Source organism: Oryza brachyantha, chromosome 3, assembly GCF_000231095.2.
Source record: "Oryza brachyantha chromosome 3, ObraRS2, whole genome shotgun sequence".
In the NCBI taxonomy this organism is placed as follows: domain Eukaryota; kingdom Viridiplantae; phylum Streptophyta; class Magnoliopsida; order Poales; family Poaceae; genus Oryza; species Oryza brachyantha.
Window position 1 is genome coordinate 6,881,658 of NC_023165.2, and position 13,265 is coordinate 6,894,922.

At 40.0% G+C, this 13,265-nt stretch overlaps 1 protein-coding gene across 1 annotated transcript; it reads right to left on the reverse strand.

Moving 5' to 3' along the window:
- Positions 1 to 5,648: 5,648 nt before the first annotated feature.
- Positions 5,649 to 10,164, reverse strand: LOC102722564 (phosphomevalonate kinase, peroxisomal). The gene is made up of 10 exons (XM_015835692.2): positions 9,998 to 10,164; positions 9,736 to 9,886; positions 9,546 to 9,643; positions 9,325 to 9,437; positions 9,156 to 9,208; positions 7,919 to 8,314; positions 7,700 to 7,801; positions 6,896 to 7,123; positions 6,347 to 6,469; positions 5,649 to 6,184 (listed from the first exon to the last, which is right to left on the reverse strand). The coding sequence occupies exons 1-10, from the start codon at positions 10,003 to 10,005 to the stop codon at positions 5,918 to 5,920; spliced, it is 1,539 nt and encodes a 512-aa protein (XP_015691178.1). The 5' UTR covers positions 10,006 to 10,164; the 3' UTR covers positions 5,649 to 5,917.
- Between the last annotated feature and the right edge of the window lie 3,101 nt (positions 10,165 to 13,265).

The window sequence follows — 13,265 nt, forward strand, 5'->3', positions numbered from 1 at the left end:
AGGTGTAGCTCTGCCCTTTTTAGAAAATAATTCAGGTGTAGCTCTTTGGATAGCGATGCATTTTCAGTGCTCCCACAAAATACATTGTCAGAGATCAAATATTTTAGAATGAAGGGAATAAGTTGTGTTGATTTTAGAGATATCCTTCTCAACAAAGCATAAATACTCGTTGAAAGTTGCCACGGACACAAATTTGTGAATCTTTTTCTCCTAGAAAACGACATGTATATACTTGATTGGTGAATTGTGGCGTATATACTCTACTATATAATTTTTCCCCCCATTTTCTTCAGGGTCAGAAGAATCAAAGAAAGAGGCCCAAAGATAAATAATGCATTGCAATTGGTTAATTTATTATTGTGAAAAAGAATTCTAGTGCCGAAAGAAAGGTGATGGCATTCGTCGGAAGCTCCTGGATAGAGAATTTTCGGATGCAAGCATTGATATTTACTGCCATCCATTATATATCAATAAATCCATTACTGCTCTATAATGCTTGAGTACTTTTCCTTCAAATTTAGTGGGCGCACGCCGAAAGATTTTATGCTCCAAAATTGAAGATATTACGTATTGTATCAGTATTTACAGCTGTATTTGACAGTTATTAGTATTCCTACGGTCCCCTAGAAAAATACTCTCTCTGAATCATGAATATTTGACGTTTATTACAATATATTTTATCAAACAACGTATTGAATGCTTAGTCTAAACGTGAAAAGGTAAGCGTAGATTTGCTTCTATCAAGTGTACATATATACCCGACCTAGTAGAAATAAACTTATTATATAATAAGATTATTGGTCAAATTATTAAAGTAATAGTAATAAGTATTATTCTAAACGCTAGGTATTTATAACTAGAGGAACTATTAATTCTAATGTGGCCGTGGGAGTCACAAATACATTATTGGTAGTTTAAGTTGTAGTAACATACGATGTCATTGATTTTTTATCAAATATTTGACTGTTTGTTTTATTCAGAAAATAATTATACATTTCCTCTGGTTCACATCATAAGACTTTCTGACATTATCTATATTCAGTGTGTCCTAATGAATCTAGACATATATACAAACCATATACTTAGTTACATGGATGAATTTAGATAAACACAAATAGACTTATAACCTGAAACGGATGGAGTAATTATCTTTTGTTTAGTTGTACTTGGATTTCGTCTTATTAATAAATACTCCTTCATGTCGTTGACTTTTGAGTATATGTTTGACTGTTCGTTTTGTTCAAAAAATTTGTGCAAAGATACAACATTATAAGTCATTAGTAAAGTTTCTTTAGTAATAAATTAAATCATAACAAAATAATTTAGATCCAAAAGTCAATAATTTTAAATAAAAAAACAAAGTATATATTAAGTATTACATATCGTGGAAATGTACGATGTTTTAGAGAGTCAAACTTTCTAGATTTGTCGTTTGTAAATGAAACCGTATACTTTTGATGAAACAAATATTTTCATAGCATGAAATGGTAATAATATTTCACATACATATAAACAGTAAATTTCAAATGTGCTAAAATGTCGTTATTTTCAAGCAGAGGTATAAGTAGAGAATATTGATTTACAAATTGAAACTCACGTACTGTCCTTAAGGCACACATGTATGTGGTGTTGTCACCTAATGGCACACAATATTTGTAATGTCTCCCTACAAAACGGGCCATTGTGCTCATTTTGAGTGTGTTATGTTCCTGTTTTGTTGTCAATAGTTTAGATTAACCACCATTTTTACTTGCAGTGACATTACAATTTCGTGTAACACAGGAACTGATTAAAACTTAACCATGGCTCAAGACTAAAGCTAAAATGGATAGATTTTTATCATGGTGAGTTCCGCACGTCTCCAATGCAAAGTGCAAGTATACAGTAGTATTAATATATGTAATTAGAGTAATTTTACCATCATTAAGTAAGTACCAATAGGTAAATAGAAAATAGTTGTACCTCCTGATACTTTTTAAGGATGGGAAAAATGCTCATGTAATTAAGCATTTGTCTAAGGCAGCGTTTAGCAAGGAAGGTTTAGGCAAAAAAAAGTTCATCATTCCTGTTAAACATGGTTTTTGAACTATCAAACGGTATACTCCCTTCGTCCCAAAATAAATCAATTCCTAGAGTTTCAAATTTATCCAAAAAAATCAACTTCTCTACTCTTACATACCTTTGGTTCGTAAATCGAGAAATTTTATCCCTTTAATACCCCTCACCTACCCACCCACCAACATTATTTTGTAATTAATGATAGATGTTTTGGGAATTTGGCTAACTACTTAACTCTTTCTTGAGAAGCTAGGAGTTGCTTTTTTTAGGGACGGAGGGAGTACTTCTTAAAAAACATTCTATAGAAAAAATATTTTTAAAATTATACTAATCTATCTTTTAGTATTAAAATAATAAACTCAATTAATCATGTGCTAATGATTTTTCTTCTTATTTTCTTTCTTCTCAAACCAGACTAAGAATCCTCCACCATCACTTGACCTGTGGGTCCCACCCGTTACTCAAATAATACCTAAAACATATGGATTTTTGTTTGCGGTTACCACCAAACATAAGATAACTAAGACGATCATCATCATTATTTGCTCCGGCCAGGGCTTCACCATGAACAAGCCCACATTCCATGAGTCTGCAGGTGTGTGCTGTGTAGCACCCTCAGTCCGTTTGACTCCGCTGTGATTTAGACCGATATAGTCTATAACTGGTTGTGTAGTGGTGAACTGGTGATTATATGTTCTTATTTAAAAATTAGCATAACACAACACAAAACCAGACTCTAGAACCGTGTGTGAACCAATAGGAAATATGCCTTACTTTGTTTTGGCTTAGGTTATTGGATTAGACTTTCAAGCTAACTTTTTCTATATACTTTATAAGCTGGCAGCTTTTGGTGGCTTTTGAACTCTACTTCAAATAAGCGAGACAAAATTACTCAAACTTAACACTTGGCTTAATAGTGGAAGAGTAATTTACGACTTTAAAAAAGCAACAAAAAATGTACTTATTTATTTAGATGGTTTTTATTATCTATTTGAGCATTTGACAAGCATGCCAAGAAGATAACTCTCCATACGATGGCGGATTCAAGACCCGACCACCATGGGCCTCTGTTTGGACTCACGCGCCTTGAGTAATGGGCCTAATACTATGCTACATAGGTAATGGTATAGGTAAAATACATACGACCTAAGGTCATCATTAAGTTTGCTCAGGATCAGAAAAATTCTGGATCCACCATTGTCTTAGGTATGTTTGTTTTCTCTGGACTTTTTCTTAGCCCTTGTCACATCGAATGTTTGGATACTAATAGAAGTATTAAATATAGACTATTAATAAAACACACCTCATACTCTGGACTATTTTACGAGACGAATCTATTGAGTCTAATTAGTCCATGATTAGCGAATATGATGCTACAGTAAACATTTGCTAATCGTGAATTAATTAGGCTTAAAAAATTTGTCGAATGAAATAGCCTTTATTTATGCAATTAGTTTTGTTATCAGTCTATATTTAATACTCCTAACTAATGTCAAACATCAAATATGACAAGGGACTAAAAAAGTCACTGGATCCAAGCAGCCACTTAATATTGTTCCTTTTGCACCTTGCCTTTATCCCTCTCCATCGGAGTCAATGGTGTTTGCATTGATGATGAGTGGAGTGGTTGACACTGTGCCAGGTGGAGGAGAGCAAGTTCAATAGTATAGTCAACTACTAGCTCTAATTCATCTATAGTCAATACAATAGTTACCTACAAAATATCGATACATGGTCCCACATGTCATACACATATTTTGTCTTAGAGCGCGTGCTGCAGCTAGCTATAAATTAGTAGCACACCTCTCTTCTCTCTCCACTCTCATCTCTTTAAAACATATTTATAGCTGGCTTATAGCTTGCTCTAGACGAAGTAATGGTTCATGTTGACGGATGAGTTGACGATGTCAGATTGATGGCACTAGAAGTTGTCCTGTGGAGTGAGTAGTGACGACCATGCTCCACCCATGACTTTCTACTCGACGTGGCCCAGGGAGATGGAGGACGAACCCACGGAGGGCAGGGGGCAAAGGCATCCACAGCTGCGATGGAGGTGGTCCTCCCTTGCAACGATGGTGGGACCCATGATTGGTAAACGCTTTTGACTTACCAAGTTTGTGAAGTGAGGAGAGGATTTTACAGGCACAATGGCAAGACAATTTATTTGGTAAGTCAGTTGAAGAAATGTTTTTTTATAAATCTACCAATTTTTGTCTGGAGAGATATCCAGTGAAACAGTTAGAGTTACTCTAAAATGACTCGTAAGCGTAACAAAAAGGGCAAGTATGTCAACCAGGAAGGAGGGGTGAGATGTTGCCACTTTCCCACGGGAGCTTTTCGAGCTTTTCAAGTCTTGTACAGACAAAAATTCACCATATATTCCTCCTCTACGTAAGCATATCTTAGCATTGGATGGCCACGCGAGGTGAGCCATCGAAGAAACCGCTTTGCATCCAGGGAATGTGTGCTCAAAGATCCGGTGCTTCCCTGGAGCGAAAACGACGACCACTGCCTCCGATGCTTCCCACGGGTACGTTACGTACCATTCCCTGTACCAACATGATGCCTCATTATCTTAGACATGGTAGGCACCCTGCTCGCCAACCAGCCGCCGTTTTAGTGATCTCCAGTGAGCAGCTTTTGCTTGCCTCAATTCGATCCTTGCTAATCCAGCACAATTTGGAAACGATTCTTTGGGGACCATGGGATTATATGCAGCATGCAACATTAACAAATGTATTTGCAAGTTGCTACTCGTTATTTTCAACTACTTGTCAGTACTAACAGTTGAACACCTACGTTAAATTACGATGAACAAAATTTCATGGTTATATGTATTGGATGCACTTCTTGATAATATAACATATTTTTAAAGTATATATAAATTTATTGCTAAAAAGTAATCAGAGTTTTCAAAATAAGTTCTCTAGCTACAAGTACCTAAAAAGAAGGTAGTATACTTTCACCTTAAAATAAATTAATTTCTGACTATGAATTCAGATACCAAAATTTTATTTATTTTTGACGAATTACTTTGTACTGCCTCTCTGTTTTATATTCTGTTTTATATTGTAAGACTTATATATATGTCTAGATTTATAAGAATCTATATGAATCTAGACAAGACAGAAAGTCTTACATTATAAAACAGAAGGAGTATAAGTTTTATTTTTATAAATAAAAATACTCTCATTTAGTTGAAATTGAACGAATCACGGAATAGCCGTGGATTTGACTTGCGTCTACCCCTATTTGTAACCAAAGGAGAAGTTGCATTGATTGGTGAAATACCTGGCCAAGGAAGAGTGCGCACCCTGTAAGACATTCCTTGACCCTGGGCATATCCGAAAAGCTAAAGCCACAGCCCAATGGCTCCTCCAACGGCTCCAAGGCTCTAACTTTCAAATGCCTTTACCCGCATTCCTTACAGAACTATGCTCTCAGCCTTTCCTCATCAAAAGCAGTCCTTATCCCAGGAGATGACGACGTAAACAGCCAAACAGCTCCGGTTCTATCATAAACCATTGAAATTTTTACAGCAGCTCCAGTTCTAACAAAAAAAAAAAACATGGAACCTATCACAAGAGTTCTGAATAGAGCGCTCAAGCTCTTGTGTCTTGATTTTATTGGAAGGTTAACTAGACATTATATCACCTACATTTTCATGGCTACAGGCATTTTACCATTTAAATGACTAAACCATAATCCATCTACCACAACATGCTATCTTGCTCCGTGCATAGCACTTATTTTAGACATGTAGTGTATAGCCTCTTCAACATATCGTGTTTGGCTAGTGGTACATGAAAGAGCACCAAATGAACACATTGAATTAATAAAACAGAATTCAGCAACAGTATCAGTTAATTTGTATAGATGATACAGCGGTTGACACCTCCCTTGTTCTTGGGTCACCAGCTTCCAATGAAACACCATGGGGATCTTCTCGAACAAGAAGAGGGAGTACACCAGTTGAGCTCCAAGCTTTGGCTACAGCATCACTTGCATCACCCAAAATCACTGAGAAAACTGCGTCAAAGCCACCAGCTCCAGGAACTCCAGCTAGTAGAACACCTTCCATATTCATAGTGGCATCCAGAAGTTGAGTTTGTGATTCTGGCTCAATCTGCAAAGGTCAACCAGATAGGTTTGAAGTATAGTGTGCCCGTTATCTAGAACTTCATGGCTAAATTATTCGTCTAGATTTAACTATGCCAACCACCATGTAGAAGAATCGATCATGTTATACTTCAAAATTCATAATTTTATAACAGGAAGTAAGTCTTACTGGAACACCAGCTGCTATGCCCATCTCTCGCATGTGAAGCCTTATTTCAAGGAAAGCATCTCTTGCTGCCAATAATGATCTAACAATTAGCTCTTGATGTTGATCAGTAGCCACCTCTGTCCACTTACAAGAAAAAAGAAAAAGGTTTTAGCATAGAGCACTAAAAGAAGGCTTTTATTTCCAAATTCACACATACCTAAGTGGCAACTAAGAACAAGTAGCATGCAAAGAACAAAGATAAGTATTTCAGAAATTAGAATCATGGTAGAAGATGCTGTTACAAAATTGGATGGTTCAAGTTCTGAGCTATCAAAAAACCACTTCTCCAGGATGACATTTGCATTTGTTTGCACAATTTATACAATTTATAATCGCGATCCTTGATGCAATCTAAACAGGTAATGGTCATGTTATTAACCATGACAAAATGATTTTCCTTGCCCATTGATTTCTTACGTTGAACCAAATATTATGTACATCTACAATATTGGTATATAAAATATGTAATCTAGCTATCGATAGTAACTAGTGAGAGCATCAAGTACTTACCTTACTGCATGCGAGGCAACTACATGATCGTAATACAGATTCGTATGGCTCCCAGTGATCTTCAGCAAGTTTGCTTAGGTTCCTCAGTTGTTTCTCAAGCATTGAATTAGCAATCCCCAACTTATTCCATGTATCCTTGGATTTCTGAGGGTCAAATTTTTGCCACCGTTTCACAGTTCCAACCATTGATGGAGTAGATGATCCCCCAGTTCCCGGTTCCCCTAGAAGCTAACAAGAAATTCCCAACATTGTCAGATTTATATTTCCAATCCTTACAATCAACAAACAGCACACAAACACTGCAAAAAAATACATAATAGATTGTTTGGTCTGTGTTTTCACAAAATTTGTTTGGTCTCTGCCGTGCGCCTGTGCCTTGTGAATTGAAGGTGTTTCTGGATAGTGTCCTTAAAGTTTCATCTAAAAGTTGTGTAGTTTCAAGCCACCAAAATTGAAAGGCTAATTATTTTAAAGAGAATGCAAAGCCTACAAGCTAAGTTCTTGTCATGGAAAGTGCAGAGACCACAAACACTAGCATGTTCGTTTCTTACTGACAGAGAAACGAGCATGATTTGTAGCATTCATTCTTATGGCAGTATTACTCACAAGCTGTCATCAGAAGAATCAGTCATGAACTAATGGTTAAGAAGGCACCATTGTTGTGCAACTAACATCTAACCCAATTATAAAACCAATACCATCACCATACCAATAATTGCTCTAGTGATTGGTAACAGCCCATTAAATAGTTTATTAGCCATTTAGGAAAACTTAGGCATCAACCATGAGATCTTTTTAACTTACAAGAGACATTAGAGGAGGCAAGGAAAACTTAGCCTTCTCATGATCCCAACTCCGTGTAACAATATCTGCTACCACATCTGGCATGCTGTGCCCGCCTGTAACCTGCAAGAATTGGTTCAGATATACTTTCAGCCTGTCACATACATATGGCAAGCTTTCTACTAGCAAATTTGTTGGGACAAAACCATCTGGCAATGGCAGTTTTTTTTTCCTTTATACCTGAGCTGAGGATAATATTTCTGGAGAAAACCTTGTGTAACGTTGACTTCCATAGACAGCAGCACTAACATCAAAACCACTGCCAATTTTTCCTTGTGCTATACAATGCGCACTTTGTGCAATAGAATGCAGCAAGTCAAGATCTCGTGCAGCTGTATTGTCACTGGAGGATTGGCCCAAACATGAAAGGTTAACAGCTCCAAGATAGTGAAGAAGAGCTGCAACTACTGATGTGGTCATGGCAGCTGATGACCCAAGTCCGGTTTTGGCAACTTCAGGTTTGCATCTTTCTCCAGTCATTGTTCCATTAGCAACTTCTGAATTAAATGTAATTGAACAGAATGGAGGCAGCGAAAGCAATACCTCTGGAGTTAGAGGTAGACCACGTGCTTCAATCTGGAGAAACAGTGGAAAATGAGAAGTTAATTATTTACCGGTGAAACAATGCTTTAAAGGTGAGTTATACTTTAAATCATACATAAGTTAATAATGCAAAGTGAGTTATTTGCAGTTTATAAAGCCATGCACCCAATCCGCGTTGATTCTTTTACAGCTGGTTGATCCTTCACAAGTCCATTGAACATTTATTTGTGTACACAGTAAAGGATATCATATTGTGACCACATAAAGCACAATACAAATAAACTTATAAATTATACAAGAGAAAGTAAGGTCTCAAAGCAGTGCTACATTTGCCAACTGTAATGGCTGTCAGACTGCATTCATTTTGTTGCAGTTAGAGATAGGTGAATTGAATTGATTTGTAAACATTTGCTGCTGAAATAATAATTCAATTATCAGAAAATTTAACATCGTCAGATATCAGATATACAGAGAGTACATCTTCTCCCCGATGGCTATACCTTAGTTATCTCATTTCAGTAAATTATTTCAGTAGTCATGAAAAATTCCCAAAAGGTTGACATGCTATAACTCAGAATCCAGAAAAAAAAATCAGTTACAAGAAATGTCAGGAGAGAAAAGGTAGAAAGCTTGTTTTCATCATCGCTTTAATTCTTAAAGTAGGCACTGGCAAGTGGAAACCTTGTTTATTACTGCTTCAGTAGAATGTGAAGAAAATATATGTTCAAGATTAGGTGGTTCGCAAAGCTCAACTAGGGCCATGTTCAGATTAAGATAACTTTTATGTAAACTTCTAGCCAGGGGTTGACAGTTAAGCTATTCAAAAGGCTAAAGGAAAGCATATGCGCAAGCTAATTCAGAAAAGAACATCTACCTGTTGTCTATAAGAATAGAAATCATTGCAACCCAAAATTGTAATGTGCAGACCTACAAAAAAAAACAATAGAGATGAAAATTTAACGACAAACAGAGATCAAAATATAGCACAGTATACAACAAAATGATTTGGATAGGAGCAAAACTTCAGACTAAAATCGCAAAACCTTGCAAAAGCAACTTGTCCAGTGCCTCCTTCCCCTCTTTGTCGGTGACCGTCACTTTAGCAGCTCCTACCGAGAATTGCACTGCCTGTTCCACAAAAGGATTTGCAGATTCCCTGCAAAATTGAGTCATTAACACTGTCACCAAACGGGAACTCCAGGGACAACAATAGAACAGGAGGGTTGCGCAATTCCACAATCCCAGCAAACGATCAGGTACTTGCCCTGCAGACGTCAATTGAAGCGTCGATTTATTCAGGGAGAGCTTGTAGGTGGCCTCCCGGGAGAGCTGAGGAGAGGTCACTTTCACATCGGTCCACGCCTAACATGTCAGGGTTACCCAGAGTAAGGATCAATGCTCCCCGATGCTACTAGTTAAAGTTTGTTCGAGAAATCCTGGACTCGAGGGCTTACCCATGCCCAGGAGTCATGGCTGAGTTCGTCGCGGAGCGGGCGGACGATGGCGTAGAAGCGCGCGCTGGTGCTGAGGACGAGGCCGGCGTTGGGGCGCTCCAGCACCAGGTAGCCTCCCGCGACGAGCACCTTCCCCGGCGCCGACGCCACCCTGCCACAGCGACCGAACGGTCAGATCGGAGCTCCGCTCGAGGGGAGGGAGGGACGGCCGGCCGGCGCACGCTTAGGCAAGAGCAACCGAGGTCAAGCTGAGAGCACTCACACTTCCATGCTCAGGTCAGCCGGAGGACGCGATCCGGGGAGCTCACGGCCGGGAAAAACGCGCGTCGTCAGCAGTACGACGGCGCACGCCGCGTTTCCGAGGTCGCTCTACGGCGGCGGAGGAACCGAGGATCGCGAGCGTGGTCCGTCGCCGGGTCGCCGGAAGGCGTGCAGGTTTGGCATCCGGCCCGCCCGGTGCCGGGAGACTTCGGGACTCGATCTCGCCCACGGTGGTGGGCCGTGTTAGCACCTGGATCGGCCCAATGGGCTGACATCTAGCAAAAATCCACGCCTCAAGTGGGCCGATGCAAAAAAAAAAAAGACAGTTGATAAGTCGAAACTTGATTTGATTCTTGCATTTATCCTCACCAGGATTTACGTAACCGAGCGACAACTGGGATTGGAGCCCAGTTGGTATCACGGCTTTTAACAAATTTCAACCGTTTTTCGTTAGATTTCGACTGAATTTCGGTCAATTTACTGTTTGACACTTGAATTTGTCAAAACCCATTTAAAATTTCAACCAAAAATTAATTCCAAACCCTCTAAAAACCACAAGAACCGACCAGCATTTTGTCGGCTTCGTAAACCCTGGTCGTCTCACTATAGATTACTGCCATGGCAGATAAGTTTAAGTGTAATGAACTCTGCAGATCTGAAAACAACTTTAACTACCGGGGGTAGGTAGGTAGTATGGTTATGGTTATCATGCAGTTAGTTAGGGGCATTTCCTCGCAAGTCATCTCTCTCCTCTCTGCAGGCAAACCACCAGCACGGCAGGGCCCTCCTCAGCCAGCCATCCAATTATCTGACTAATTAACGAACTCCCATCAGCCACCCGCTCAAACAGATTTCGCCTCGCGCCCTTAAACAAATCACGGTCAATGGGCGTCTCGCAGGGCCATCCATCCATTCGATCGCGAGCTCGATCGATCTGCATATTTCTCCCGACAGGGACACGTTCTGTGGTCCATGGTGCATTGATCGATCGTCTCTGAACTGAAACCCTTTTGATTTTTATTTTTTTTTGTTGCTCCGAACAAATGGTTCTTCTCTGAATCGAAGGAGACCCAACGACGACGAGGCGATCGATCGATCGAGTTGCAGTATGATAATTAGCTCCAACTCCCAGCAGGAGCGAGGCATCTATCTAGGTAGTAGCTGCGATGACCCGGTTGGACCCATCAGAAATTCAGAAATGGGTCTCTCCAATTTATATAGCTTGGCTGGCAATGGCATGTCAAGAAATGAATAGGGGATTCAGGAGCAAATTAAAATGTACACAAGTGGCTGGCTACAACTTAAAGCTGTACAAGTGGCTGGCTGTGTCGTAGCATCACCTGATCCTCCGCAGCGAGCAGTAGTTGTTCATGTGATGATTGGAGCTGGCAATTTCTTAATGTGCCTTCTCTGTGGGGGCTGGTGGAATAAAAATATGAGTTGGAGAGCATGTGAGACAATGTGGGCATGTTCCCTAGCTTGAATTATCAGCCTAACAAATTAGATGGGCTCAATTACTCATGAACACCCTCTCTACTCATCTCTAAACAATAAGTTTTGATCAGATTATATATTACATAAAGTGTTTCAATCAACTTATTATCCAGACCTGGAAAAAGGAGACATTAATTTCCATAGCATGAGTGGTTCGATGATGAAGCCACTAAAAGGAGTTTTCTTTTTATTTGAGAATATTACTAAAATGAGTCTCAGTGATCCTAAATAACTAAGCACATATGGTGAGTTAATTGACTGACAGCTCTCTGCTACTAGTACTATAAGTATTCTCCAAGAAATCGCAAGATTGATCGAAGCTAGAGAAGAAGATATTATATGCAGGCATGGGCATAAGAAAGACTTGGCGCCGGCGGCCGGGGCCGGGGGCCAGCCGGCGGTGGTTCAAGGAACCTAGACAATGATTGGTTCGTTGGAGCTGCCATGCCATGCAATGCAAGAAAGGAAGAGACAAAGAGTTGGCGTGGGCTTGCTCGATCAGAAGGCGAATGATAGGTCGCGCCTTCGCTCTCGCTTTCGCTTCCATGGGAGTTCGCCAAAGCTAAAGGGCGGGGAGAGATGCATGTTGGCCAGCTTAGCGAGCTGCTATAATTAGTTGAAGCAAAACCCTTTTTCAAATGGCTGCTTTTGTTGCGCGCCGATGGAAAGCAGAGCGCTTGTGCGATTTCAGGCATGCATCCTTGCCCAAGCTGCAGTACGTAGCTGCAAGCTAGTGCTGGCATTCTGTTGTTGTGGCAAGCATGTCCATGACTTGCCAACACGTTACCACAGCCCACACGAGGCTCTATGATGTCTCCTTGAGATGTACTGTACAACGTAGTATGTGAATATGTGTGTTACTTGGCTGAATGGCTGGCATCATTAGCAATGATGATCGATTGATATGACATTCTCTGCTCGTAAAATCTTGTAGCTACTGGCGGTATTAGGATTCAGCCCTCGATTGCCGGCTTAATTGTAACACAGGCCGTACGTGTCTGATTGATCGAGCTAGTATTAAATACTTCATCCGTTTTAAAATATAAGTATTAATCTGATTCTATAATAAGGTAAGTATTTTTAGCACCATTCATAGTACTGTTTGTCTAGTCAATCATTTCTTTTTTTGTGAAAACGAGCCAGCCTTGGGCCGGTGATATTTAAGGAGAAGTAAGCAATAATTACATAGGCTAAAGAGCCTTGGAGAGAAAACAGAGGAAGAAGAAAAGAAAACCGAGCAAACTGAGCCGCTCACTGCTCCCTGCTCACTCGCCCGGCAATAGGCCCCGCCAGATGTTGCTAACTGTGTATTCTCCCTAAGTGTTTTGCGCCACGCTGCGCCCACAACCTAATTTCATCCTGTATCATTGCCGCCAGTTGTTGTTGGTCGCGGAACTCTCCTTTGAAGATCCTTCTAATCCTCTCACTCCATATTTCCCAGGCTATCAACAGTTATAATAATCTCACAACCATTGACAGTATTTTCGTCTGTTGGGAACCAGTCGTCTCCCACCATTGCCGTATACCTCCATCAATGGTGATGTCACCATTGGCACGAGTATAACCAATACTCGGAGAAACTGCAGACCAAAGCTCCCTTGTAACTTGACATTCCTAGAACAGATGTTTCACTATCTCTAAGTTCATGAAGCATAGCTGGCAAAAGTAATTGTTGAGCCATTCTCTGAGTTGCAATCTGTCATAAGTCCATATTCTATTCTGAAGCAGCAACCAAGCAAAGATCTTGCATTTCGACGGTGCCCAGGTCTTCCAGA

What these genes read in the sequence shown, in the direction of transcription:
- LOC102722564 (XM_015835692.2), bottom strand. An exon ending in GGACAAGTTGCTTTTGCAAG is followed by an intron (nt 9,209 to 9,324) that starts GTTTTGCGATTT and finishes TTTTTTTTGTAG; the next exon opens with GTCTGCACATTACAATTTTG. An exon ending in GCATAGCAGCTGGTGTTCCA is followed by an intron (nt 6,185 to 6,346) that starts GTAAGACTTACT and finishes TGACCTTTGCAG; the next exon opens with ATTGAGCCAGAATCACAAAC.